The following is a 23,557-nucleotide window of genomic DNA, read 5'->3' as shown; positions in this document are numbered from 1 at the left end:
CAAGGTGTGCCGGTGAAGGGAGTGAATATTTTAGGGTGGTGGATAGGGTGCCAATCAAACGGGCTGCTTTGTCCTGGATGGTATCAAGCTTCTTGTGTTGTTGGAGCTGCACTCATCCAAGCAAGTGGAGAGTATTCTAATGAGGCTATTCTCTTTGGTAGGAAGAATAGAAAAAGAGAATATTTTTTAAATGGTGAGATACTATTCAGTGTTGGTGTTCAGAGGGATTTGGGTGTCCTTGTACAGGAAACACCGTTAACATGCAGGTACAGCAAGCAATTTGGAAGGCAAATAGTATGTCTGCCTTTATTGCAAGGGGGTCAGAGTACAAGAGTAAGGAAGTCTTGCTGCAGTTGTACAGGGCTTTGGTGAGACCACACCTGAAGTACTGTGTAGTTTTTTTTTCTTATACTTGCTCTAGTGACAGTGTAACAAAGGTTCACTGGGTTTATTCCTGGGATGAGGGGGTTGTCTTATGAGGAGAGATTGAGTAGAATGGGCCTATATTCTTGAGTTTAGAAGAATGAGGTGATTTCATTGAAACATGTAAAATTCTTAGCATCTACCCTGTCAAATCCTCTGAGGTTGTTTCCCCTGGCTGGAGAGTCTAGAGCTAGGGGGATCAGGATAAGGGGTCGGCCATTTAGGATTGAGATGAGGTGGAATTTCTTCACTGAGGGTTGTGAATCTTTGGAATTCTCTACCTCAGACGGCTGCAGATGCTCAGTCATTGAATATATTCAAGGCTGAGATCAATTGACTTTTGGACTCTAAGGGAATGAAGGGATATGGGTATCGGGCAGGAAGGGGGAGTTGAGGCTGAAGATCAGCCATGATCTTAATGAATGGCGGAGCAGGCCCGAGGGGCTGCTTCTGTTTCTTATGTTGATTTTAAACCATTACAAAATTGGAAGCACCTGCATTACCGTTAGCGAAGCCACTGAGTGCTGGGAAGCAGCGACTGTGGGAGTCTGTACTGATTCCGCTGCTCTGTAAACTGAACATCTGATTGTGGAATCCGCTAAATTTGCTATTTTGGTTGCTTCAACGTTCAGAAGGGTGTCAGGCGCCAGTGCCATAGCTACATTCTGAGGAGCCGACCAATCGCACTTGCCGGCTGGCTGGACGCCCCGATTGTGTTCATTAATTTGCTATATTGCATGTCAGCGTGACCCATGAAGTGTCAATATCCTTTCACTGAATCAGCTTGGGGTCCCGTGCAATTATGCGAGTTGGTCAGCTCTAACGCTGCACCTGGAAAATAAATACAAAACGGCAATACGGTTACTGACTACATCTTGGCATGTGTTCACCAACTTTCTCCCTGCTTTCTCTGCAATCTCAACCTTGTCTTCTGCTATTCGCTGAGCTTGCATTTTTCTCTTTGTCCCATCCCTTCTGCCCTCTGTGCTCTCAATGTGCTATTGTGTTCTGCTTGCGTGCCTACCATCAGTACTGTTGCCCATGCTGCAAATTCTATGGGTAACCCACTATCTGTACTCCCTCTGGGTTACATCGCGGGTTATCGAGTAGAATTTGATCTGATCATCATTCCACTAAATAGGCGCGTGAGATTTGTTCTCGTTTTTGACCAGACCAATTGTGTAATAGCTGCAAATATTCAGTTAATTTAGTCAAGAGCTACACTCAAGCTATGTATGAAAAGAAATTCATTTAGGCAGTGTCTTTTACATCCTCAAGACATCCCAAAGTGCTTTTCAAGTACAGTCTTTGCTGATTTATAGGCAAATGCTGCATCCAATTTGTACTCAGGATGGTCCAAAAAAAGCAATGAGATATATGACCTATTAATCTTTTTTTTTAAAAGGTGATGTCAGTTGAGAGATAAATGTTGGCCAGGACACAGAGATCCCCTGCCATAGCGGCGTAGGATTTTTTTCAAGGACAGGCAGGGCCTCAGTTTAGCATCTCATCTGAAAAATGGCACCTCTGACAATACGGCACTCCCTCATTGCAGCCTAGATTATGTCCCCAAGTCCTGCAACAAGGCTTGAAACCATGACATCTGACGGAGATAAGTATTACATACAATGAGCAGCACAGAAACGGGCCATTCGGCCCAATTGGTCCATGCCGGTGTTTATGCTCCACACGAGCCAAAGCTGATATTTTACTGAATTGTGTGTGTGTGGCCTCCCTCTGGAGTGGAATATCACATTCTTTTCCACTTTGACTCTTGGCCAGCAACTGTCTACTTTTCTTGGGAACTTAACCTGTTTTGTTTTAGATCTTTTGCTCAGTTGTGCCAACTTTTTTTATATGATCTCTTTATTCTAACAGTCTAGTATCTCAACCTTTCTCAAATTGTTACTAGCACAATTTTTGAAGTTGTCTAAACCCAGTTTAGTAATTGCTGTAACTGAATTGAATTAAAGCTGCCCAGCATGGTGTTTCTTTTTTTATTAATCTCTTCCTGCTCACTTAGGATATTGATATTGGTTTTGAAACTTTTTTGTGTGGGAATACCTTGCAAATATTGGAAAAACTTCTAGTAGGGGCTTCCTGTTCTAACTTAGAAAAGGCAGTGCTGGTGGCCCAAAGGAAAGCAGTGCAATCATTACAGAAAATATTAATTTATAGAAACAGCCCTCATGACCCCTAGGGTCCAAGAATCTCAGACTCATGGATGAAACCAGAATGTGCGGTACCTGTGACTCTCCTGCTGTTGCTTTCTTTATCAGAACTCTTTCTGGCTGATATAAAGGGTCATTGACCTGAAACGTTAACTGTTTCTTTCTCCGCAGATGCTGCCTGACTTGCTGAGTATTTCCAGCATTTTCTGTTTTTATTCTAGAATACATTTGATGTGGAATCATGAAATCGCATGAATTTACTTTGGATTGGTTCACTATTTTGACTTGGATTTGAGTTTCAAACTCTCGTGTATTGAGCTACCAGAAGCTTATGAAACTGATTGATGGAATTTCTATAAATAATTAATACAGAATTGCTATTCTTCACTCTCCATCTTGTACATCAATCTCCTAATCTCACTTTTTTTCTTTCTAATGTTACTTCCTATAACACTTAATTGTCACAGTTTGGGTACTTAACAATGTTCTTTGTCTCTCTGTTTCTGCTTTAGTGCCTACCCAAACAATACTGACTATTTTTCACTGCAGTTACCATTGAAATTTGACTTTTTAGTGGGATTAGGGTTGGAAGATGTGCTATTATATTTAATCAAATTAAGTAATCAAAAGAGGGTTGAATGCAGGAATTAGAAATACTGAACTTAATTTGTGATCACATGATCTTCTGGACAGATCTGTTCCAGTTATCATTCCCTCCTTTTACTTCTGTGGATCTAACAGAAGATTAAGATAAATACAAGTCTTGATAGTCTTTCATTGGCTCAAATAGTTCAAACAAAGTAAAACTTTGCCCTTGGAATATAGCCCTCTTGTTGGCTAGTTTTGAATTTCCATAGAATTCTATTTGCGTCATAAAGCTTTATGAAACAATTTTCTTGCTTTCTCAAAACATTTACTACTTAAGTTTGTCATAAAGAGATGCACTCTTTTCAAATTCATTTTCCTGGCAGGCATTAGCATTAAATTTGAAAAATAAAAACAAAATGCTGGAAAAGCTCAGCAAGTCAGGCAGCATTGTGGAGAAAGAAACAGTTACCGTTTCAGGTCGAAGACCTTTCGTCAGAACTGGAAGATGTCAGAATTAACAGCTTTTAAGTAAGTACAGAGCCAGGGAAAGGGGGGTAGGGGAGGAAAGAACAAAAGGGAAGGTCTGATATGGTAGAGGGCAGGAATGATTAAATGACCAAGGGGATGATGGTGCAAGGCAAGGCAGGTGGTAATGGGACAGGTTAAGAAACAAATGATTGGTCAAGAGTAGCTGTAAATGGCAACAGCAGAACCACTATCAACACTAGCTGTCCAAAAAAAAAATGGGAGAGGTAGTTATGATCTGAAGTTATTGAAATCAATGTAGAGTCCGGAAGGTTGTAAAGTGCCTCATCGAAAGATAGGTGCTGTTCCTTGAGCTTACATTGAACTTCATTGGAACAGTTTAAGAGGCTGAGGACAAAGATGTCAGAGTGGGAAGGGGAATTAAAATAGCAAGCAACCGGTAGGTCAGGGTCATGCTTGCGGACGGAGCGGAGGTGTTCAGCAAAGCAATCGCCCAATCTGCGTTTGGTCACCCCAATATAGAGGAGACCGCGTTGTGAGCAGCGAATACAGTATTCTAAATTGAAAGAAGTACAAGTAAACAAACTACTGCTTCACCTGGAAGGAGTGTTTTGTGCCCTTGTCGGTAGGAAGGGAGGAGGGGAAAGGACAGATGTTGCATCTCCTGCGCTCGCATGGGACGGTACCTTGGGTGTTGGTGATGGAAGAGTGGACCAAGGTGTCACGGAGGGAGCGGTCCCTTCGGAATGTTGAAAGGGAAGGGGACAATGTGTTTGGTGGCATCGCGCAGGAAGTGGCAGAAACGGCAGAGAATGATACATTGAATGTGGAGGCTCCTGGGGTGGAAGATGAGGACAAGTGGACACTATCATGGTTCTGGGAGGGGGTGAGGGCAGAAGTTTGGGAAATGGGACGGACCGGGTCGAGGGCCCTGTCAACTACAGTGGAGGGGAATCCTCAGTTGAGGAAAAAGGAAGACAAATCGGAAGCACTTGCGTTGGAAGGTGGCATTGTCAGAACAGATGCGACAGAAACTGGGAGAAGGGAATAGAGTTGTTACAGGAAGCAGGGTGGGAGGAAGTGTAAACAAGGTTGCTGTGGGAATCGGTGGGCTTACAGTAGATATTGGTTGACAGCCTATCCCCAGAAATGGAGATAGAGAAGTTGAGGAAGGGAAGAGTCTGAGATGGACCATGTGAAGGCGAGGAAAGGGTGGAAATTGGAAACAAAGTTGATGAAATTTTCCGGTTCGGGGCGAGAGCAAGACACAGATACAGTCAATCAGTGTACCGGAAAAAGAGATGAGGGAGGGGACCCGAGTAGGACTGAAACAAGGATTGTTCCACATATCCCACAAAAAAGGGCAGGCATAGCTGAGACCCATACGGGTTCCCATAGCGACACCTTTTATTTGGAGGAAGTGAGTGGAGTCAAAGGAGAAGTTGTTCAACGTAAGATCGAGTTCAGCCAGGTGGAGGAGGGTGGTGGTAAATGGGGACTGGATGCGCCTTTGTTCAAGGAAGAAGCGGAGGGCCCGCAGGCCGTCCTGGTGGGGGATGGAGGTGTAGAGGGACTGGACATCCATGTGAAAAGGAGACGGTTAGGGCCAGGGAACTGGAAACTTAAAGTGGTGGACGGCGTCAGAAGAGTCGCGGATGTAGATCAGAAGAGACTGGTCAAGGGGAGAAAAAATAGTCAAGATAGGGGGAAATAAGATCCCTGGGGCAAGTACAGGCTGAAACTATGGGTCTCCCAGGGCGGTCCTTGATAGATCTTGGGAAGGAGGTAGAAGCGGGGTTGAAGAACTGAAGTTGGAGGCCATGGGGGGAAGATCTCCAGAGGAGATGAAGTCATTGACTGTCTGGGAAACTGTGGCTTGATTTTCGGCGGTGGTCATGGTCCAGGAGGAGGTGTCGGAGAGTTGGCGTTCAGGCTCTGCAAGTTAGAGGTCTGTTCGCCACACAACAACAGCGCCGCCCTTGTCAACAGGTTTAATGACAATGTAAGGGTTGGGCCTGAGTAAACTGAGTGCTGCAAGTTCAGAGAGCGGTAGGTTAGAGTGAGTGAGGGGAGTAGAGGAATTGAGATGGCTGTTGTTACGCCGGCAGTTTGCAATGAACAAATAGAGAGGGTAAGAGGCCGGAGGGATGGGTCCAGGTGGAACAAGAATTCTGAAGATGGGAGAAAGGGTCCGCTGTGCTGGGGGTGGGGGGGGGAGAGAAAAGACACCTGGCCAAAGAAGTGGGCACTCAGGCTAAGGCGACGGAAGAAGAGATCAGGATTGTGTCGAGCTCGAAATTCATTGAGATGGGGGCATAAGGGGATGAAGCTAAGGCCTTTGCTGAGGACTGATCATTGGGGTCAAAGAGGGGAAGGTCGGAGGGGATAGTGAAAACACAACATTGGTGAGATTGGAGGGAGGGATGGGGTCAGAGCAAAGTGAAGGGGAAGATCAATCAGGAGGAGCGTGGTATCTTAAGAATTGTTGTAGCTTTCGGTCCTTGACACCTCCAAAGGAAGAAAAATAGTTTTGTTAGTGAAGAATGAAATGGAACTGCGGAACAGGCCACTCTGAAGTAGTGAGTCGGTGCTGCTGGAGAGAGAGGTCGAGAACGTGCATATGGTGGCGCATGGCATTGAGCGTGGATCTCGGGAAGCGTCGAGAGCCGCTGGAGGAACACTGAATATCATGGAGATATCTGTAATCACGGGTGGATCCGAAATAGGAAGGGTGGAATTTAAATTGGAATCCACGTGGAATAAGTCTGAGCCGAAGACAGTTGCTGAGGAAAGAGATGTGGCTGTGAAAGAGAGTTTTAGAAGAAACCTGATCAAACATGAGAAGGGAAACAGAAAGCAATGAAGGTGAACAAGGCAAAAGAGACAATCCTGTCGGAGAGAAGAGCAGAACTTCTTCAAGGTGAGCATTCATGGAAGAGAAGTGGCTGTGAATTAAATACTAAATTAAAAGCAAAATACCGTGGATGCTGGAAATCTGAAATAAAAACAGAAAAAGCTGGAGGAGCTCAAGTCAGGCAGCATCTGTGGAGAAAGAAACATAGTTAATGTTTCAGGTCGAAGACCTTACGTCAGAACTGGAAGATGCTAGACTTAAAGTTTTTAAAGTACAGAGCCCAGGGAGGGAGGGGCATTCTTTTGTTTCTTAACCTGTCCCATTAAACATAGAAACGTAGAAAATAGGAGCAGGAGTAGGCCATTCGGCCCTTCGAGCCTGCTCTGCCATTCAGTATGATCATGGCTGATCCTCTGTCTCAATACTATATTCCCACTCTCTCCCCATACCCCTAGATGTCTTCTGTGTCTAGAAATCGATCTAGCTCCTTAAATATATTCATTGACTTGGCCTCCACAGCCTTCTGTGGTAGAGAATTCCACAGGTTCACCACCCTCTGAGTGAAGAAATTTCTCCTCATCTTAGTCCTAAATGTCCTACCACATATCCTGAGACTGTGACCCCTCATTCTGGAACCTCCAGCCAGGGGAAACATCCTCCCTGCATCCAGTCTGTCTAGCCGTGTCAGAATTTTATACGTTTCAATCCCCTCATTCTTCTAAACTCGAGTGAATACAGCCCAAGTCGACCCAATTTCTCCTCATATGACAGTCCTGCCATCCCAAGAATCAGTCTGGTGAACCTTCGCTGCACTCCCTCGATGGCAAGACTATCCTTTCTTAGGTAAGGAGACCAAAACTGCACACAATACTCCAGGTGTGGTCTCACCAAGGCCCTGTATAACTGCAAGACATTCTTGCTCCTGTACTCTCATCCTCTTGCAGTGAAGGCCAACATACCATTTGCCTTGCTAATAGCTTGCTGCACCTGCACGTTTGCTTTCAGTGACTCGTGTACACAGACACCCAGGTCCCTTTGTATATCACCATTTAAATAATACTCTGCCTTTCTGTTTTTCCTTCCGAAGTGGATAACTTCACATTTATCCACATTATACTGCATCTGCCATGTATTTGCCCACTCACTCAACTTGTCTAAATCGCCTTGAAGCCTCTTTGCATCCTCCTCACAACTCACAATCCCACCTAGTTTTGTGTCATCTGCAAACTTGGAAATATTACATTTGGTTCCCTCATCCAAATCATTGATATATATTGTGAATAGCTGGGGCCCAAGAACTGATCCCTGTGGTACCCACTAGTCACTGCCTGCCACCCTGAAAAAGACCGATTTATTGCTTCTCTGTTTCCTGTCTGTTAACCAATTTTCAATCCATGCCAGTATATCACCACCAAGCCCATGTGCTTTAATTTTGCACGCTAACCTCTTATGTGGGACTTTATCAAAGGCCTTCTGAAAATCCAAATAAACCACATCCACTGGTTCTCTCTTATCTACTCTACCAGTTACATCCTCAAAAAACTCCAGTAGGTTTGTCAAACATGATTTCCCTTTCATAAATCCATGTTGACTTTGTCTAATCCCATTGATATTTTCTAAGTGTCCTGTTATCACATCCTTTATAACACTCTAGCATTTTCCCTACTACTGATGTTAGGCGAACTGGCCTGTAGTTCCCTGTTTTCTCTCCCTTTTTTAAATAGTGGGGTTACATTTGTCACCCTCCAATCTGCAGGAATTGTTCCATAATCTATAGAATTTTGAAAAATGACAACTAATGCATCCACTATTTCCATGGCTACCTCTTTTAGTACTCTGATGCAGATTATCAGGTCCTGGGGATTTATCGGCTTTCAGTCCCATTAATTTCTCCAGCACTTTTTTTACTAATACTAATTTCCTTTAATTCCTCCTTCTCACTAGACCCTTGGTTCCCTAGAATTTCTGGGAAGTTATTTGTGTCCTCTTCTGTGAAGACAGAACCAAATATTTGTTTAATTGCTCAGCCATTTCCTTGTTCCCCATTATAAGTTCTCCTGTTTCTGACTGTAAGGGACCTATATTTGTCTTCACTAATCTTTTTCTTTTTACATACTCTTAAGCTTTTACATCCACTTTTATGTTCCTTGCAAGTTTACTCTCATACTCCTATTTTTCCCCTCTTAATCAATCTCTTGGTCCTTTTTTGCTGAATTCTAAACTGCTCCCAATCCTCAGGCTTGCTACTTTTTCTGGCAACTTTATATGACGACTCTTTGGATCTAATACTATCCTTAATTTCTTTTGTTAGCCATGGTTGGGCCGCTTTTCCTTTTGTGTTTTTGTGCCAGAAAGTAATGTATAATTGTTGCAATTCATGCATTTGTTCCTTAAATGTTAGCCATTGCCTATCCACCATCATGCCTTTTAATGAAGCTTCCCAATCTATCATAGCAACTCACTCCTTATACCTTCATAGTTCCCTTTGTTTAGATTTAGGACCCTAGTTTCGGATTGGACTACTTCACTTTCCATCTTAATGAAGAAGTCTATCATGTTATGGTCAGTCTTCCTGAAAGGACCATGCACAACAATCTTATTAATTACCACCCTCCTTGCCTTGCACCATCATCCCTTTTGTCATTTAATCACACTTGCCCTCTATCCGATCACAGACCTTCCCTTTTGTTCTTTCCTCCCTTCCCTCCCCCTTTTTCTGGCTCTGCACTTGCTTAAAAACTGTTAACTCTTTAACATCTTCCAGTTCTGACTAAAGGTCTTCGACCTGAAACGTTAACTCTGTTTCTTTCTCCACAGATGCTGCCTGACTTGCTGAGCACTTTCTATTTTTATTTCTGATTTCCAGCATCCGCAGTATTTTGCTTTTGGTTAAATTTGAGAATCCTGTCCCTCCTTTGTATACTCTTGATGTACATATACCCTAAATGAATGAGAAAGTTAGATTGCTCCCAGTAGTGTGGTTGTCTTCATTTTTTTAATGGAATTTACTGTCCACCAATGTAGTTGCTGCTTTTTACATATCTTTCTGATTTGGAGTGCTTGTAGCTGCTTGTATAATTTGGAAAATTACTCCTTTTGATCCCATTTGGTCTTGTATTTGGCTCTGAAAATATAGGTATTTCAAGCTGAGGCTTTTAATACAGCAGGGAGGATCATTTTGGCTCTTGCAAGAATGCAACGGACAAAAGCACTTAAGAGACATCAAGTTAGATTTTCCATCCTTTTCACAGTCTATGGGTGGAAAATCTAGCACACTGTCTTATGTATGTTTTTCCTATCCTGATGTATGCAGAAGATAAATGTTGTAGAATGAGGGAAATGGTACTAAAGACAAGTAATCTTTTGACATTTTATTGTTGATGCTATATACAGTTGTTCTAGAGAACATTAATATGTACAGTGGAGCACAGGAACAAGAGTAGGCCATTCAGCCCCTTAAGCCTATTCTGCCATTTGTTTAGATCATGGCTGATATATATCAACTCCATCTACCCACCTTGGTTCCATGGCTTTATAAGGACACTTTTTTAAAAAACCTACTGTTGTGCTTGAATGAGTTCTGGTACTGGAAAACTCATAACTTGAGTAATTTTTGACATGAACTTACAGCATGTTTGATATAAGGTGTAATGAGTGACTCCAGTAATTCAGCAGTTTTAGAAGACCAGCAACTGGGTTCAGGCTGATCCATCAAACAAAATGGCTACCCAACTGTGTTCAAGGAAATTTTAATTGCAGTTACTGTAGTGAAAATCCCTTCAATGTTTTTTAAAAATTTGGCTTTCCTATTGAAATGAAGAAAAACTTTTTAAAAAATACTTGGCAAAATGATCAACAACGGAGTCATTATCTGGTCTGGTGGATGTCATTGAGATGGAAGGAACTGCATTACAGAGGATGTGAGATCTGTGATTGATTCAAATATGACTCCTGTGCTGTAGTTCTGTCCATTCCATGTTCATGCAGGTGTAAACCTGACCCACCTCCCTGGGCTTATCAACTAATGTGTATGGGTTCATATGCCATTGACTGAAGATTACAGGGTAGAACTACCCTGCCTGGGCATTCAGCACAGATAGGGTATCTCAATTTGATACATGTACATGAACTTGATATTTTGAATCTGGAATGTAGCACTGACACACACTGAACTATCTTGCTTTGTTTATATTGCTATGTGCACACACACACACACTTGCACAAGAGAACTGCAGCCATCAAGATACATAGTTCTTCCATCGTTTGGCCACACTCATGTTTATATGACATAAGCTGCAGGGACCCCAATGACATTGCCATGAAAATGTGGGTGTATGAATTGTCAGATTAAAGTTTTCCACTGTAGTAAGCAAAAGCATGGATCTGTTTGTACAGAGCAGACAGTTGGGCCCAGCAGGCCTAGGATACCGGCACCTGATTTTTATTTTTATTTTATGCCTCTGAGGCGCTTTGGGAAACTTTTATGTTAACGGCGCTATATAAATGCAAGTTGTTGACCAAATGAAAGGGGCCAAGGATGCATTGAGGTTGCTTTCCTGAGACACAAATGGGGGAAAAAAAAGATAAATTTAAAGTGCCTATGTAACCTCACCCCTCCAGCTGCCGGTTCCGTTACTGTCTGACATCAGACGGAGGTTTTATATTCCCATTTTGTTTCCAGCCATTTAAAGGTGCTACTGGGGTCCCCGGTCCCCACTCCCCTCTCCTTTTCAAGATCTTGCTTAAAAACCACCTCTTAGTAACAGCAGAATGGCATCCTCCTATCTTTGTATTAATTGATCTGAAACTGTAGTAGTGTAAATGCTGCAGTCTTCAGAATGATTACTCAGTGCCAGTTCACTGTAATGCCAGAATGAAAGTGTTTCTAACTCTTCAACATAAAGATATAGAATGTTATGTTTATCTTTGTTCCCCCCCCCCCCCCCACCCTGCAAAATCAATTCTGCTGTTTTGTGTTTAATATCAATGCAATAATTGTGAATTTTGATTTTTTTTTTGATTTCTTATTTAATTGTTGATTTGACTTTCTCTGCTCTTTCTCTCTCCCCTCCCTTCACTTTTTTCGTAAACTGGTGCAGTGCAGCTGCCTTTTTCTATTTTTCCTTTTAAATGCGTGGCATCATTTTAAATAAAAACTGTGGGGCAGTTCTTTCTATCTAGGCATTAAACAAGTTGAAAGACTTAACCTGGTTTAATAATTGCAACTGTAAAACAGGCTGGGTAGAAATGTAAATAGAGTTTTTAGTTTAAAATAAGGATTGAAAGCTGATTGTATGTATATTCATAACAGTAAGTAACTTGACACTCAACGGTTGTACTCCTGCTTTGGTCCCAAAGGTTGCCATTGCTTTTTAATACTTGTTACCTACTAACTAATGTTGGCCGTTCACTTTTTGCATCATCATCATCGTCCCTTTTTTCCTCCCCATGTCTGAGCCATGCAACCCCTGCAGCATATGGCATAGTAATCAGTGCGAGTCTGCTTTCAGGAGGGGTGGGATGGAGTTTCTGGTAGCAAATATGCTTCCACATTTCTAATTTGAGTTGTCCTATCTATATAATTAAAAGTCTTGTATTTGGTTAGCATCTGTTGCATTGCACCTCTCATTGCGTATCCAAAGGGTAAAAAAAAATGAAGCTTGACGCAAGTAAATACTCTGTTAAGTTAACCATGCTAATTGGTTCAAGTATCCCATTAGTTAAGTGTGAAGCAATCTAAAGCCAGTTCCTTTTCATGAGCTGAGGAGGAAAGCTTCAAATTGGCAATGAGCAAGAACCACAAAACCATTCATATTACTCAAATTTTTCAAAACCTCGCATCTAAAATCAGCAACCAGCGCAGAATTAATCTGATCACTCTAACTACTTCTGATGTTTGGCTGCAATTTTCCTCCTTCACTCTATATAGTTAAGAAGAGTGTTTAGATCTGACAGTTTGGCTACCTGTTTTAAAGAGTCAGAAAAATAAATTTTGACAGAGCTCTTGATGGCGACAGAGCTGCATGTCTGCAGTTGTTCTTCTATCTAAGAGTCTTAACTGTGCCTGTAGCATAGTTTCCCATGGTCTGGAAGGGGCCCCCAGACTGGGTTGAAGTGGTGCCACCGACAATGGAGCTGCTCACTTGTATAACCTAGGGGGGGATTCTGCTCAATTCTCCATACTGGCAGGAAAATTGACTTACAAAGCGTTTTCATTAAAACACTTGAGACACAATTTGGGCTTTATTTTTTTTGTTTTTCCTTCCACTGTCCCTTAGGTTCAGTTCTGCACTTCAACTGTTGTCATTAAAAATTTCCTTTCCACACACAATACTTCCAACAGAATTTTTTTTACCCACTGTATATCTAATTGACTGTTTTCTCTCTCTTCGACCACGCTCTCCACTTCTGTCATACCCCATATGATGTTACTTACTGACTGCTGCTTCCCGCCATCTGCCTTTACTGTCTTGATGCCATATCGTCCCACTGCCATACCTCAGTACTGCACACACAACTGCTCAATCAGCGAAAGCTAGCAGCAGGTGCCAGCTCAATTAATTAGGCGGGAAACCACATTGCTGACAATTGGAATACAGGGGAAAGAGCCGTACTTCAAGAATAGAACAGCTGAGTGTTGGCCACTCCTAAATTGTAGTATCTCAAATGCATAAATACATGATTATTGGGTGGTGGGGAATCACTAAATGTACTTATAAAATTAATGGTGAAGATGCCTACAAGAACTTTTTTCCCCCACATAGGCCTGCTTTTCTGCCTTTTGTTAGAAACGTCACCTCAGCTGTAGGTGCTCAGGATTTTGAACTGATGTGAGCAAATTTCCATACGCGCTTGAGAGTTTGTGGTTCCCACCTTGATGTGGCACTACAGCAGCAAGAGTGCACTGTGATTTGTCATGTAGCAAACAGCTAGTAAAGGACTAGGGAGTTCAACATTCTAGACAAATTGAGAATGATTGATCTACAATAAGAAAGAACTTGCATTTATATAGTGCTTCTCCCGACCTCTGGATGTCCCACAGCACTTCACAGCCTATGAAGTACTTTTGACTATATTCACTATAGTAGGGAAATGTGGCAGTCAATTTGCATACTGCAAGGTCCCACAAACAGCAGAGAGATAAATGTGCTGTGACTGCTGTCAGGGACTAGTGCATGTGCACTCAGGCCCAGAGGGTGTTGGGCAGTGCATGCGCATTGTAGGACACCAATTGCCCTTGCTGCTGTTCGCCTAAAAGTGTGGACCGGAAGCTGAGCATCCTCCTCCTCCTCCTCATCACCCCCACCCAATTAGACCTGAATCATACTCTTCAGCATAAACGGCAGCGAGTTGATTTCTCAAAGTCCAGCGCATGCACGGCAAGTGACATCATCGGACGCAGTGTGACCATCCACTTTGTAAGGTAAAAGGTGACTTCCCCCCCCCCCCCCCAAAATCCCACTTTCTACCCAATAAACCTGAAAACAATTCATAGCTTGCACACAATTCCCTATCACTCACCGCAGCTCTCTCCCTCTTTAGTTTGACAGGAGTGGTTAGCGACAGTGTACGTACTTCCGCTTTTCAATCAACACGTTAAGCCCTCCTGCGCATGCGCCAGGCCACCAGATGACGTCGCTCTCAGCGTATGCTAAAAAGCTATGGTTCCGCTGGTGACGTCACTGCCAATTAAGCCACCCTCACCCGTTCTTGTTGAATGAAATGCGCCTCACAAAACCAAACTTGCAGCTCAAATTATGTAAAATAGTCAATGCTGTGGATTTGTCAGATTCAGCCTCAGAGAAACGGCTACAGCCCCCACATGATCTTGCAGTACCCGTTCCTGAGGCTACGTATTTGAAGGGGCCGACAAGTCAATTGCTGGGTTGGCCTGGCGTGGAGTGTTTTCAGAGTCAAAATAAGGTGGGAGGCTGCTCAATGTGGAGGCCTCACTCTTCCAGCAGACACTAGTTTGGTGGGAGTTTTTAATCAGATCATGCTTACAGCATTCGACAAGGTTCCACATAAGAGAGTGTCAACAAAAATGAGAGCACATGGAATTGGAGACAACCTATTAGCTTGCGCTTCACACCTGTCTCCAAACCTGGATATCAGTTCGTCGCTGCTCCAAGCAGACTCCACCCTATCTACGTCAACCTTATCCCACCAAGAGACCTCTGACTTTAACTTTGGACTTCCTCAGAATGTGCTTCTGCCACCATAGTATGGAAGATAAATAACTCACCTATTTAGTGGTGTTTGAGGAATAAATATTGGCCAGAACACTGGGAGAACTCCTCTGCTGCCCTGAGTAGTGCCATGGAATCTTTTACATCTGCCTAAGAGGACAAGACTGCGTCTCATGTCTCATCCGACAAGCATCTCCAACAGTGCAGCGTTCCCTCAGTCAGCCTAGATATGTGCACAAGTCTCAAGTGGGGTTTGAGCACATGTCCTTTTGACTCTGCGGTATGATTGCTACCATTGAGCCAAGGAGGATAGCCAATACCCAAAGTATACCATGGCAACCAGACAGGAAATTCACAAATTACTGATAGTGTTGAAAAAAAATTAGGGACTACCTGTAAGCAACATCACAAGAGATTACTCGAACATATTTAGGCATGAACCACAAAATAATGAGGAAGGTCTAAGTGCAGAAAAGGTGGAACTGACGGGTCTGATTCAGTACCAGAATGAGGTGTGTGTTGTCAATATGCAGATTCACTATCTGTTACAATTAAGTCTTGCATTGAATGTCATATCCTAAATTTTGTGACTACAGAGATGTAATATCTCAAGTGTCGTTGCTGTGGCTTAAGTGGGATGTTGATGAGCTGCGTTGTTACTGACCACAGGCATTGCAGACAGAGTCAGTAAATCGGGCCCAGAGCAGAGGCAAATGATAACCTGTTCAGAGGTTGGTTGCTGGAGACTTGACAGTGAGCAAAGCCTCCCTGGACTATACTACAGCAACAGCACCCTCAACAAGAACTATATATCTACCATGCGAAGCAATAGGGAAGAATAAGCTTTTTAGAAGGAGTCCCAAAATAGATCCTGGGCTTTGAGAGCAAAGACATGGGAGGCCTGCTAGTTTTATAATCAAATATTCCACCACTTGTTTTATGAGGGACTTCTGGTTTTAGGTAGGACCTGAAGGATGAATGAGATATGAGCCGGGTTGGGGAACAGGATAGAATAAGCCATGAGCGCTGAGTCATTGGATGCAGCGATGAATGAGCGTCTGGTTCAGCTAAGATTAATCACTTTCCAGTTTTTGTGGAGATTTGTTCTATTTTTATTCATTCTTTGCAGAGCAAGACCGCAACAAAGGAGTTTGGCAGTGCTTAATGGTATATACCTCAATGCAGTATAGTGAATAAGGCAGATGAGCTGAGGGCACAGATAGATCAAATATGATATCTTAGCTATTACTGAACCAGGCTTAAGCAGGGGCAGGAATGGCAGCTCAACATTCCTGGTTACAGGGTTTTCAGATGAGAGAGGGGGATAAAAAAGGAGGAGGGGGGGTTGACAATATTGATTGAAGAAACAATTATGGCTGAGAAGGGATGATATGTTAGAAGGATCATCAAATGAGGCCATGTGGGTTCAGCTAAAGAAGAAAGAAAAGGCAATCACACTGGGAGTGTATAATAGACCCCCAAACAGTCAGAGGGAGATAGAAGAGCAAATATGTAGGCAAATGTCTGAAGTGCAAGAACAATAGGACTGTAATAGTAGGGGATTTCAACTACCCTAATATTAACTGGGATTTAATCAGTGTAAAAGGTAGAGGGCACAGAATTCTTAAATTGCATTCAGGAGAACTTTTTTAGCCAGTACATAGCAAGCCCAACAAGAAGTGGGGAGGGGGGCAGTTCTGGATTTAGTTTTAGGGAATGAAGCTGGACAAGTGGAAGGAGTATCAGTGGGAAAACATTTTGGTGGTAGTCATCATAATTTGGTTAAATTTAGCATGGTTATTAAAGGACAAAGATAGAATAAGAGTAAAAGTTCTAAATTGGGGAATGGCCAATTTTACTAAGCTGAGAAGTGATTTAGCAAAAGTGGACTGGAACAGCTATTTGAAGGTAAATCAGTGTCAGAGCAGTGGGAGGCATTCAAGGGGTTCAGAGTAAACATGTTCCTACAAAGAAAAAGGGTGGGACTGCCAAATCTCGCTCCCTGGATGACTAGGAGTATACAGGGCAAGATCAGGCAAAAAAGGGACGCTTATGTCAGACACCATGAGCTCAATACTGCAGAAAGGCTAGAGGAGTATCGAATGTGAAGGGGTGAAATTAAATAGGAAATTAGGAAAGCAAAGAGAGCATGAAAAAGTACTGGCAAGTAAAATTAAGGAAAACCCAAAAATGTTTTATAAATACAAAAAGGGCAAGAGGATAACTGAGGAAAGAGGGCCTATTAGAGACCAAAAAGGTAACTCGTGTGGATGATACAAAAATTTGCCGTGTGGTTGATAGTGAGGAGGAAAGCTGTAGACTGCAGGAAGATATCAATGGACTGGTCAGGTGGGCAGATATGGGTATGGTTCTTAATGAATGCTTTCTGTCCGTCTTCACAAAAGAGGGGGATGATGCAGAGATTGTAGTTCAGGAGGAGGAGTGTGGAATTTTGGATGGGATAAGCGTAGTGAGAGGAAGTATTAAGGGGTTTAACATCTTTGAAAGTAGATAAGTCACCAGGCCCGGATGAAATGTATCCCAGGCTGTTAAAAGAAGCAAGGGAGGAAATACCATAGGCTCTGACCATCGTTTTCCGATCCTCCCTGGCTACAGGTGTGGTGCCGAAGGATTGGAGGACTGCTAATATTGTACTGTTGTTTAAAAAGGGAGAAAAGGGTAGACCTAGTAATTACAGGCCAGTCAGTCTAACCTCGGTGATGGGCAAACTATTGGAATCAATTCTGAAGGACAGTATAAACCGTCATTTAGAAAGGCACGGATTAATCAAGGACAGTCAGCATGGATTTGTTAAGGGAAGGTCGTGTCTGACTAACTTGGTTGAATTTTTTGAGGAGGTAGCAAGGAGGGTCGATGAGGGTAGTGTGCTTGATATAATGTACATGGATTTTAGCAAGGCTTTTGACAAGGTCCCACATAGCAGACTGGTCAAAAAAGTAAAAGCCCATGGGATCCAAGGGAATGTGGCTAGTTGGATCCAAAATTGGCTCAGTGGCAGGAAGCAAAGGGTAATGGCCGACGGGTGTTTTTGTGACTAGAAGACTGTTTCCAGTGGGATTCCGCAGGGCTCAGTACTAGGTCCCTTGCTTTTTGTGGTATATATTAATGATTCAGACTTAAATGTAAGGGGCTTGATCAAGAAGTTTGCAGATGATACAAAAATTTGCCGTGTGGTTGATGGTGAGGAGGAAAGCTGTAGACTGCAGGAAGATATCAATGGACTGGTCAGGTGGGCAGAAAAGTGGCAATTGGAATTCAGTCCGGAGAAGTGTAAGGTAATGGGGAGGGCAAACAAGGCAAGCGAATACACAATAAATGGGAGGATGCTGAGAGTTGTAGAGGAAGAGAGGGACCTTGGAGTACATGTCCACAGATCCCTGAAGGTAGCAGGATAGGTGGATAAGGTGGTTAAGAAGGCATACTTTCCTTTATTAGCCAAGGCATAGAATATAAGAACGGGGAGGTTATGCTAGAACTGTATTAAATACTAGTTAGGCCACAGCTGGAGTACTGCATACAGTTCTGGTTACCACATTACAGGAAAGAAGTGATTGCACCAGAGAGGGTACAGAGGAGATTTACAAGAATTTTAGCTATGAGGAAAGATTGGATTGGTTGGGGTTGTTTTCTTTGGAACAGAGGAGGCTGAGGGGAGATTTAATTGAGGTGTAAAAAATTATGACGGGACTAGATAGAGGACAGGAAGGATCTATTTCCCTTAGCAGAGAAGTCAATAACCAGGGGGCATTGTTTAAAGTAATTGGTAGAAGGATTAGAGGAGAGCTGAGGGAAAATTTTTTCACCCAGAGGGTGGTGGGGGTCTGGAACTCACTGCCTGAAAGGGTGGCAGGGGCAGAAGCCCTCAACACATTTTAAAAAGTACTTGGATGCGCACTTGAAGTGCCATAACCTACAAGTATATGGACCAAGTGCTGGAAAGTGGGATTTGGCTGGGTAGCTCTTTTTTGACCGGCACAGACACGATGGGCCAAATGGCTGCCTCCCTGTCAATTTTTCTATGTTTCTATATTGCCCATCCCTAGTTGCTCAGTGCCTCTGAGTCAGAAGGTTGTGGGTTCAAGCCCCATTCCAGAGACTTGTGCACATAATCTGGATTGGCACTTGTGTGTAATACTGATGGAGTGCAGCACTCCGTCTCATCTTTCAGATGAGTTGTTAAACTGAAGCCCCGTCTACCCCTCGGGTGGACGTAAAAGATCCCACGGCACTATTTGAAGAAGAGCAGGGGAGTTACACTGAAACTACAGCACAGAAACAGGCTATTCGGACCAACTGGTCTATGGATGTGTTTATGCTCCACATCAGCCTGCTCCCTCCCTACTTCTCACCCTATCAGCATACCCTTCTTCATATCGATGACACCATTGTCTGGTCCTTATCTCATTGCCATTAGTGGAAGCTTGCTGTGCTCAAATTAGCTGTAAAGTGCTTTGGGGCGTTATGAGGTCACAAAACATTTAATATAAATGCAAGTCTTTTTTTTCTTTTAAGAGTACGCCATGTTGGTGTGGGACAGGAGCCACAAAAAGGCCAGATCGCGTAAGAATGACTGACTGACTGGTTTCCTTCCCGAAAGGACATTAGTGAACCAGTTGAGCTTTTACGACTATCTGTCAGCTTCATGGTCACTCTCTTTTTAAACTAAGTTCAGATTCAGGAACTGATGGTGAGATTTGAACTCTCATTTGCTGGATTATGAATTCAGGCCTCTGGATTACCGGTCCAGTGACATAACCACTACACTACTGTACACTGCAATTGGTATTTGTGTCCTTTTTAAATAAAAGACTTGAGTGTCATGCCCAAGTAAATGCATGACACTCAAAAAAATAAATGACTGTGCAGGTGTTCCCACTTTGCTATTCAAATGTTTTTGTGCAGGATCAAATCGATGTTAAATGTTCAAAAGGTATATTGTTAGCTGAATTGCTACTGAAATATTCCATGTAGTTGGGGAAGAAAAATTTCACTTTCATTCTTCATTTTCTCAAACTAGACATTTTCCTACAAAACTACAAGTGCAAATAGTGCATCTTAACTGTCTTGTTGGATATTGACCCAAATTGTTCTGTACATCTCCCTTTTTTTCCCCCTTTTCAGTGCCACCTCCACCCCACCCCAAATGTGCTATGTGATATTTGGCCATAGTTTAAATGTCAAATGAAAGCCATCACTTTAAATTCACTTCGGCATGCTTCCCATTTCTTTATCTTAAACAATGTTGTTAGCATTGTAATGTTGGATATTGTGTAGATTCAAACAAGGATAATACTGTCAATTTAAAGCTACAAAATGCAGTCTGCATACTGGGTCCAGGAGATCATAAAATAACTATAAAATGTTTTAAAATCTGCAAATGTATGCAGTAATACATAAATTTGTAATTGTACTAGGTTTGTGTCTATGATTAGGGCTATGGTAATTAGCTCTATAATGGATTCTACTAGCTTTATTAAATCTAAAATGGATGCTTAGGGACTCTATCGCCCTACAGCAATGCATCTGTTATGAGCTGCATTGTGCATTTTACTTTATTGTGGACTTGAATGTAAGCTGTTACAGTGCAGGCTTTTTCTGAAGTGGTTTGATGACCTCTGTAAGCAGATCAGGTTTCTTACAAACTTAAGCCTATGTCTTTGTTCTATGTAGCACTGAGTTAGCTTGCCCCTGGTCTAACAATTAACCTTGATTGCAGTAAATTGCTGATTGGAAATTGCATAGAATGCCCACGACATCACCCATCAATTTGGACAAAAGATAACACACCGTTAAACCACTCTGCACAGGCTACTGTACTTCGCAAATTTACTCCAAAATAAAACTCAACAGAAGCAAAAATATGGGCAAGATAGTAAATGATGCAGTAAGAGAACTGAAATCCATTCACAGAGGGTTAATATACCCTTCTCAAAAAGCTGCCTTTTTACCATTTCTTTGCATGAACCTACCCAGTCTTCTCTTATTCCTGCCTGTGGTCTCAATGTGCACCTTTTGGGGAGACATTGCAAATTGGATTCTTGAGCCTCAAAAGTCCACTGAGCCCAGTACGTCCTTACCAGAACAATATTCCGTGCAAAATGACGGCTGCTTTTGCCCACGTAACAGTAATTGTACAATGTACTGCATCTGTGTGGTAAGCTACTGTATGAATTGTTTTTTCTTTTTTTCCTTTTAATCCTTATTATTTGAATTATACAAAGTCAGAATTACTATTTTTATCAAATGTTGGAATCCTCCAGCGGTAGATATTGAAGTGTTGAAAAAGCTAAGACTGGAGACCATAGTGTGCACCTTCCCATAAGTATTCGTGATATTGTAGACTAATCTTAGAGGAATATTAATAGAATCTGTGCTATTGTCACCTGTGAAAATTCATTTTGATCATACTTGATAGCCTTATCTTAAGGAATTAATGATTTTAAACAAGTGATTCTTTCTGTGTTCAGTTCTTATTGGATTTCTGAAGGTTGTTCCAATCGAACAGCTCTGAGCATTTGGTTTGCATATTTCAAGTGAACGTTTTTGCCTTGGGCTGTACAAGAAGAGAAAGCAATGTCTTGCGCCCCTGCTGCAAACTCTGTTTCCTAGCCACCGATTCCATCCCCCTCCCTGGCCACTGTCTCAGGCTGAACCAGACTGTTGCAACCTCAGCATCCTGTTTGACCCTGAGCTGAGTTTCCAACCCCATATCCTCTCCATCACTAAGATCGCCAACTTTCACCTTTGTAATATCGCTCATGCCTCAGCCCATCTGTTGCTAAAACCCTCATCCATTCTTTTCTTACCTCCAGGCTTGATTCTTCCAATGCTCTTCCAGCCGATCTCCCATAACCTTGAGCTCATCCAAAACTCTGCTGCCCGTATTCTGACTCACACCAAGTCCTGTTCACCCATCACCACTGTGCTAGCTGACCTTCATTGGCACCCGGTCCATTCTCATCCTTGTGTTCAAATCACTCCATGGCCTCACCCTACCCTATCTCTGTAACCTTCTCCAGCTCTACAACCCTCCATGAACTCCGCGTTCCTCCAACTCTGGCTTCTTGCGCATCCCCCACTTTTGGTGTCCGTGCTTCAGCCATCTAGGCCCTAAGCTCTGGAATTATCTTCCCAAGCCTCTCTGCCTCTTCACTCTTTTCCTCTCTTTCACCACCCCCCCCCCCCCCCCCACCCAAGACATCCCTTAAAACGTACCTCTGACCATGCTTTTGGTCACCTGTCCTAATGTCTTTCTTTGTCTGATTACCGTCATGATTAAACACCTTCGGTCGTTTTACTATGTTAAAGGCACTATATAAATACAAGTTGTTGAATTATTTGCTCATCTGATTCAAGGAAGAGACTTGAAAAGGGTAAATTAACTGCTTATGGATTATGTTTTCGGAGACATTTTTCTACAGGTTTGTGTCATAACATATGCCTAATTTTGCTATGAATTGTATAAATAAAATTGATGTTTGTTGTCTGTGCAAAGCTGTTTATTTAACATATTTTCAGTAGCCCAGTAAATTGAAGACACAATAGCAATCCGGTGTAATTCCCAGTGCACAATTTAGTTCAGGCATTCAATTGTTAGGCACAGACAGTGTTGTCTCCTGAGAGCTCAAAAAGTAAAAGATAAAGATTTTGTATCATAAAGGGTTGCAATCTGCTTGTGGAAATTCAGCAGACATTTTGAATGAGTAAATGTTTGAAATGCCTGAAGTGTAACAACTGATGTTGTGCATGATTATAAATAAACTTTGTGTATCATGACTTAGAAACATTGAAATTTTCACCTTTCATTACAGACACTCGTACAGTATGCTGGGAAGTGGAAAATCTCTGAAGATCCTTTGCCTTTGTTGGAAGTGTACACTGTGGCCATACAGAGTTATTCCAAAGCACGGCCTTGCCTCACTGCCGAGTGTGAGAATGTATGTTTTGTACTTGACCGACTAGCATTGTAAGTACTACCAGCAACTTAATTCTATACAGGAAACCAGTTATATAATCTGTGGGTGACTGTTGCATTTCTGTGTGTGATATTTAGGCAGAAAGTCTCACAACTGAAATTTTATACATTATGGAGAACATTTTATACATTTGAAACAGTTGGATCCATGAGATCTAATTTAAAAAATAATTAGTGAACTAGGGTATTAGGGAATGGGGATATGCAAAATAGTCACCGGATGGTGTTACAATCTTGCTCCATGAGCTTGGAGTGTTAACAAGTGACTTGCTTCTAGATATAAGCCAACTCTTTCATACTCTATCATTCCTCAGTTATTCTAAATGTTAAAAACTTTTTGTAAAGCTATTTTTAATTGGCAATAAAACAAAATACTGCACATACAAAGCCAATTGGTTAGAATCTGTAAAGAGAAAGGCTAGATTAAAGTTTTGGCTTTAGACCTTTCCTGAAATGTTTAATCTTTTTCTCTTTACAGATGTTGATGGAATTGCTGTGTAATGCCAACAATTTCTGTTTGTTATTTGATTTTCAGTTGTTTTCTTATCCCCAACTTTTTATTTGGACAATGGTGTCAGAATTACAAAAATAGATTCCATCCACTGAAATTTTTTTATGTTTAAAAAAAAAAGTAATCCCAAGAGCAGACTGACCTGATATTTAATATCTAATGTCTTGAGTCTCAAGTCTTGCATACAATGCACATCAAGCGTTAAATATGTCCGCAGCACAATTCAATCTGTTAAGCTTTTTCAAATTCATTCTGACAGAGCCAAATCAGAAAACATTTCACTATCCACTTCACTGTGTCTCACCAGATCATTCTCAAACTTCAACGATATCTTCTGAC

At 42.2% G+C, this 23,557-nt stretch overlaps 1 protein-coding gene across 1 annotated transcript in view; it reads left to right on the top strand.

Annotated features, from left to right (window-relative positions):
• LOC137324636 (zinc finger protein 292-like) overlaps positions 1-23,557 on the top strand; it is a 198,458-nt gene that overhangs the window by 49,751 nt on the left and 125,150 nt on the right. Inside the window, exon 2 of the mRNA XM_067989168.1 lies at positions 22,544-22,698. Within this exon, the coding sequence (XP_067845269.1) occupies positions 22,544-22,698 (155 nt within the window). The remainder of the gene's footprint in view (positions 1-22,543; positions 22,699-23,557) is intronic.

Source organism: Heptranchias perlo, chromosome 8 (assembly GCF_035084215.1).
Source record: "Heptranchias perlo isolate sHepPer1 chromosome 8, sHepPer1.hap1, whole genome shotgun sequence".
NCBI lineage: Eukaryota > Metazoa > Chordata > Chondrichthyes > Hexanchiformes > Hexanchidae > Heptranchias > Heptranchias perlo.
The sequence above is the reverse complement of the archived record's forward strand: the minus strand, read 5'-3'. Positions and strand labels throughout refer to the sequence as shown.